The 4,932-nt window shown below is 35.6% G+C and overlaps 1 protein-coding gene across 1 annotated transcript; it reads left to right on the top strand.

Annotated features, from left to right (window-relative positions):
- The first annotated feature begins 2,632 nt into the window (after window positions 1–2,632).
- On the top strand, window positions 2,633–4,715 carry LOC110033148. Its single transcript, XM_020737039.1, has 2 exons — window positions 2,633–2,688; window positions 2,761–4,715. The coding sequence occupies exons 1-2, from the start codon at window positions 2,662–2,664 to the stop codon at window positions 3,139–3,141; spliced, it is 408 nt and encodes a 135-aa protein (XP_020592698.1). The 5' UTR covers window positions 2,633–2,661; the 3' UTR covers window positions 3,142–4,715.
- The last annotated feature ends 217 nt before the right edge of the window (window positions 4,716–4,932 follow it).

Here is a 4,932-nt window from a genome sequence, read left to right as displayed (position 1 = left end):
ACTAAAGTGTGCATATATATATATAGAACATGACCAATTTGGTCTAGAAATTCTAGTTGCATGGTTCTTTGAATTGATTCCATCTCTTTCATTTTTAGGAACAATATTTTTTTTAAGTGAAGAAGTTTGCGCAAACTCTTCTCATTTAAAATCGTAGAACATACTATGACGAAGAAGGAAAATAATTACAAAAAATAAAATAAAACTATAGTAAAACGCAATTTGAAATACTTATTAATTGATCCAGACATAAGGAAATCTAAAATGGATTTCAAACTGGTTAGCCTCCGTCCTTTATCATGATCAATCTAATGGCAAACCAAAGATATTTTTCATCCTTTCTTTTTTTTTAAGATTTTATCATTTTGTTCTTTCCAGATTATCCAAATAGCTGCTAAGAATATGATGTTCCAAACGTCAGCGTGGTCACTGCTTTTAGAGGAGCTCTTCTAGCTATTGTAGTCAAAGATTTTTTATGGAATGTTACAATACAACAGCACATGATGGCATTATCAAGTTATCAAGCGTTAGGTAGTCTAATGGAGTTAATTAGACACATGGCAACGTGCAATAGATTAACAAAAGGGCTGTAGCCAAGCCTATTCGAGCTTTCTTTTCCTTCGTTTTTGATAAGTCAAAAGCAACTATAACTTGCACCAACATTTATAGAAAGATACTGGCCTTTATATGCTATCAATAATATTATTTATGATATCTATTTTATCTCAACTACTTCTAGTCAAGCTTGAATAAAGCTAAGGCTGGTAATAAATAAAATGAAAAGAACAGAAAAGCTAGCATTAATGCTGGGGCTAAATGAAGACCAGCTAACCATCTTGAATGTGGAAAGCTTATCTTTATTGCACCCTAGATGAAGTGAAGTTGTTTGTTAAATGGGTTTGCACAACATGACCCTCATAACTTGATAAAGTAATTTATGGGGCTTTGAAGGCCTGATCATCCTAGATTGAGCCCGTTTATCTAATCAATATCTTCCTTACTTTCCCCACTCAGCAATGCAATACAAGATCCAAAAAATGATGATGTCCAGGAAAATAAAAATAAAAAAAACTCCATATAGATCTGACCACCAATTATGTTGAAACTTGGTGGCCTGTCGATTTTTTGGTTTTTTTGGAGTGGGGTTTGGTGGGATAGGAGAACTTTGTTAAAGTTATCTTGGTTTTGGACAAGAACTGGGAAAAACTGGTTAAGTTTTCAGTTCAACATTTCCGTAGTATTTTTACAATCCAAGGAGAGATTTTAATAGGAAACATGATTAAAATAGAAAGATTATAGAATAATTACAATAGTCAGCGATTGATGATTTACTAGAAAAAGAAGAATTTCAATAGCTCATAGTTATAATTTCATGAATCACCAATGTAGCATAAAGTGAATAAGAATGGTGGAGAATTCATGGGCTTTGTTAAATATTGTGGAGGCAGAATTGAGGGAGATTAATTTTTACTCACTACCTTTCAATTGATGAATGAACATTGTGCATTTTAAACTTGCATATCAAGTTTTGAAATATTGTTCTTCATAATATTGTGGTGAGAATGTTAGCGAATTGTATGCTTGCTGTTGATATTTTTTTCCGGTCCTCCTAGCAAGCCTTTTTGTCTTTTTAGGTGTCTTGTAAATGGCCTAATTTTTTTCCTTCCGTTGGAGAACCTGCTAATTAATTATAATCATTTTAGATAGTTATTTCCATTCAACCCATATGCTAAATGGATGTTTTGCATCTCTCCCATTATATTTAGATTTCATCTTGAGTCCAAGAGAACTGATGATTAAAGCCATGTGGGTATTGTTATCATTGTTCATGGAGAAGGAAATTGTGGTTATGTTCACAGAAAAAGAAAAAAAAAATACAGAAATGTAGCTATGAAGGGTACAAATTTACGGCAATGCTGTAATGAATGCTACAACAATGGAAATTTTTTACGGAGATATTACAATGAAGGCTTGATATAGACAATTAAGGAAAAGGGAGAGAGTGCAATAATGGAAGTCATAAAATTGTGGTGATGTAGCAATGGAGGCTGCAAATGAAAAATATTTGCGACAATGCAACAATAATGGCTACAATTATTTAAAAATGGTTAAGAGGAAGAGAGTGCAACAATGAACACCGAAAAGTTGTGGCAATGCAGTAATGAATGATACAATATTGTGGTAATGCAACAATGAAGCTGATTAATTTTTCATTCAAATTATCTGAGTGGTTTTTATATAATCCTAATAAAAGTTCTAATAGGAAACATACACAATCAAGGAATAATAACTACAAAATAATTACAATGATCCACAAATTGATGAGTTGGAATAACATTTATGATAGTACATGGCTTAATAAATTTAATAGAAGAACAATAACAGAATAATTATGATAGTGACCCGGGAACTTGTCATAATAAACTACCGCGGTATTATAGCTACTACAGTAACGCGGGAATAATTATCATGAGAGAAGTGCCAAAATAATATCTTTTTTCTTTCTTATGATTTATTTCCTACTATCCTTCATTTCTTTTTTGTTCTTTCCATTAATTGTGTTGAATTAAGATCAAAAAATTAGTTTTTTGTATATTTTGTTTAGGACAGACGCCGACATCTGTTTTCCCATTTTGAGGACTGTATTCGAGGTTTTAGGTGATGCTCCGGCTGTATCCCTCTTTTGAGGTGGTGTTTATCATTCCTAATCCTTTTTGGCATCCTTCCCACACTGATCTTCGTTGTTGTTTCTTGTTGCAGCTGCCCAGAACAATTGTTGATGCTACTGTTCCCGCAATTTCGGCATTACAACCCACATTTCCTGTGATTCTAGTGTTCCCGCTTGCTGCCATCGCTGTTTCAGCCATCATTAATCCTCTTCCTTTCCCACTAGTTGTTGTCCCAGTCATCTCGGGCCACGTCCCACCTAACAGCTGTCCTAGTCCTTCTACACCACATCCCTGCCAAATATGCGTTGTTACAACCCTCCCTCGGGAACCCAAATTTCACCTTGTTGCCGCTCTGGAAAGCAAGGATCTTCTGTTCCGTTCTCATATCCGCCCGCTTGTTTTGTGCTCCCGCCTTACCGCCACCTTTGAAGCCCCAGTCGATCCCCTCCACCATCCCGAGATCATACCGTAGCTTAATTATTTGTGTCGTGGTTGTTGCTATTTTTGATTTGCAGGTATAGTATTGTATTTTTCATTTCAAGTGCGTTGATTGTAATCATCTATATGTTTTCGATAATAATATTTATTTTTTCTATTGTAATTTGGGTTAACTCTGGATGCTTACCGAGTTGTTGCTGCTGACGAATAACCGTATATTTGCCGAAAAATGCAATTCACTACCCAGTATGTAGGAGTGAAGATTAAGGAGCAATATCATTAGAACTTTCGGCTATTTCATAAGACGTTTGGAGGTGGACTTAGAGAAGTTTTGATAATCGAAAAATTCGTTCTTTTGAGGAGCAAAATCATTTTGAGAAATGGCAAGTTGATTGACGAGTAGAGAGGAGGTTGCCACCTCCTTTTTGCCATGCAGTAATTGTGACTCCGTTGAGGGGTCTCAGCAATTGAGGTTGTGAAAGCTATTCAAAATAAGAAATATTTTTGTAGCAAATACTTGTGCAGGCTAGTGGCCATCTACATGAGTCAAATAAGTACTATGTTTATCGTAAAAAATCATGGCCTTGATATTGAAGTGCAGACACCTATGGGGTCTAATTGAAGAGCAAATCAAAAGCTGGGAAACTCAAGGAGAAGCCTATTGAAGACATTCGGAATGAACCCATGATTGCACGGGCTATCCACATCACGTTTTAGAGATTAGTTGGAAGCTTCTTGCTAGTCAAGCTTCAAGCAACTTCAGTCGGGCTAGATGAACTTGACAAGCTCTTCTAGGCCCCAAGTAGCTAATTATTATATTCACATATGCAAATTTGTCTGCTATTAGGTTGTGGTCACTGTACTGCTCTGCAATTTTCAAGGCAATGGAGTTCTGTGAATATCCATTTCAAGAATGTCCTTGATAAGATGAACATGGGGAGTTAGCATTTTATCCAAATGTCGGGGCCATTTTTTCTATCTTTTGAGAGAGCTAAGGAGACAGCATAAGGATGCTGAAGATAGGCAATTCACTGCTATTGTTGACTTCGATGCAGTGAATGTGCCGACCACATAAAACACAATCTTTGGCCTATTTTTGTTGAACTTTTTTCGGGCGTTGGTTTCTGTGTAGTATGTTACAGCCAAGTTCTCAAGAAGAAGACATGTTATTACTGTGAGAGGAGACTTGTGGTAGTCTATAACTTGTCATTTGAAAGCTTCAAGTAATGTGTATGAAGAAATTCTACAACTAGACACTGAAAAGGAAAACAGTTTGGTGACTACATAGCTAGTTGATGAAATCCTTGATCGAAGAGGTAGTTGTAAGCATAATATTTTGATTAAGTATAGCTTTCTACTTTGGGTTATGTGATGAATTGGTTTCAGCCCTCCGCGACCGTATTTATTCACCTAGCCAGTTGAGGAGATGTTGATGTTATCTTCCGCAAACTTGAAGTATATCTCATCGCAAGGCCAATTAAATAGAAGACGAGGTCAGGAGCTACAAAACTTGCATAGTCAATTCAGGAAGAGGTGTTGAAGTTAAGCAGAGCTGGCTTTATCATGGAAATGTAGTATCCAGACTATATCACAAATGCTGTCATGGCATGGTAGTCCAATGAGAAGCAATGAATATGTATAGACTTTACCATTTTAAAGTTGGTCTACTTATAAGATCGATATTTTATTCTATTATCTTGAAAACTATTATAACAATTTCCACTTGCTCTTTTGAGATTAAAATTTTAATTAAATATGATATGATGAGAATAAATACTATCTTTATTGGGTCCCAAGTCCCAGATGCAAAAAATGAAGGGTTGCA

The sequence above is a fragment of the Phalaenopsis equestris genome, unplaced genomic scaffold (assembly GCF_001263595.1).
Source record: "Phalaenopsis equestris unplaced genomic scaffold, ASM126359v1 Scaffold001098, whole genome shotgun sequence".
Classification (NCBI taxonomy): Eukaryota; Viridiplantae; Streptophyta; class Magnoliopsida; order Asparagales; family Orchidaceae; genus Phalaenopsis; species Phalaenopsis equestris.
This window is presented reverse-complemented; position numbering and strand designations above follow the sequence as displayed.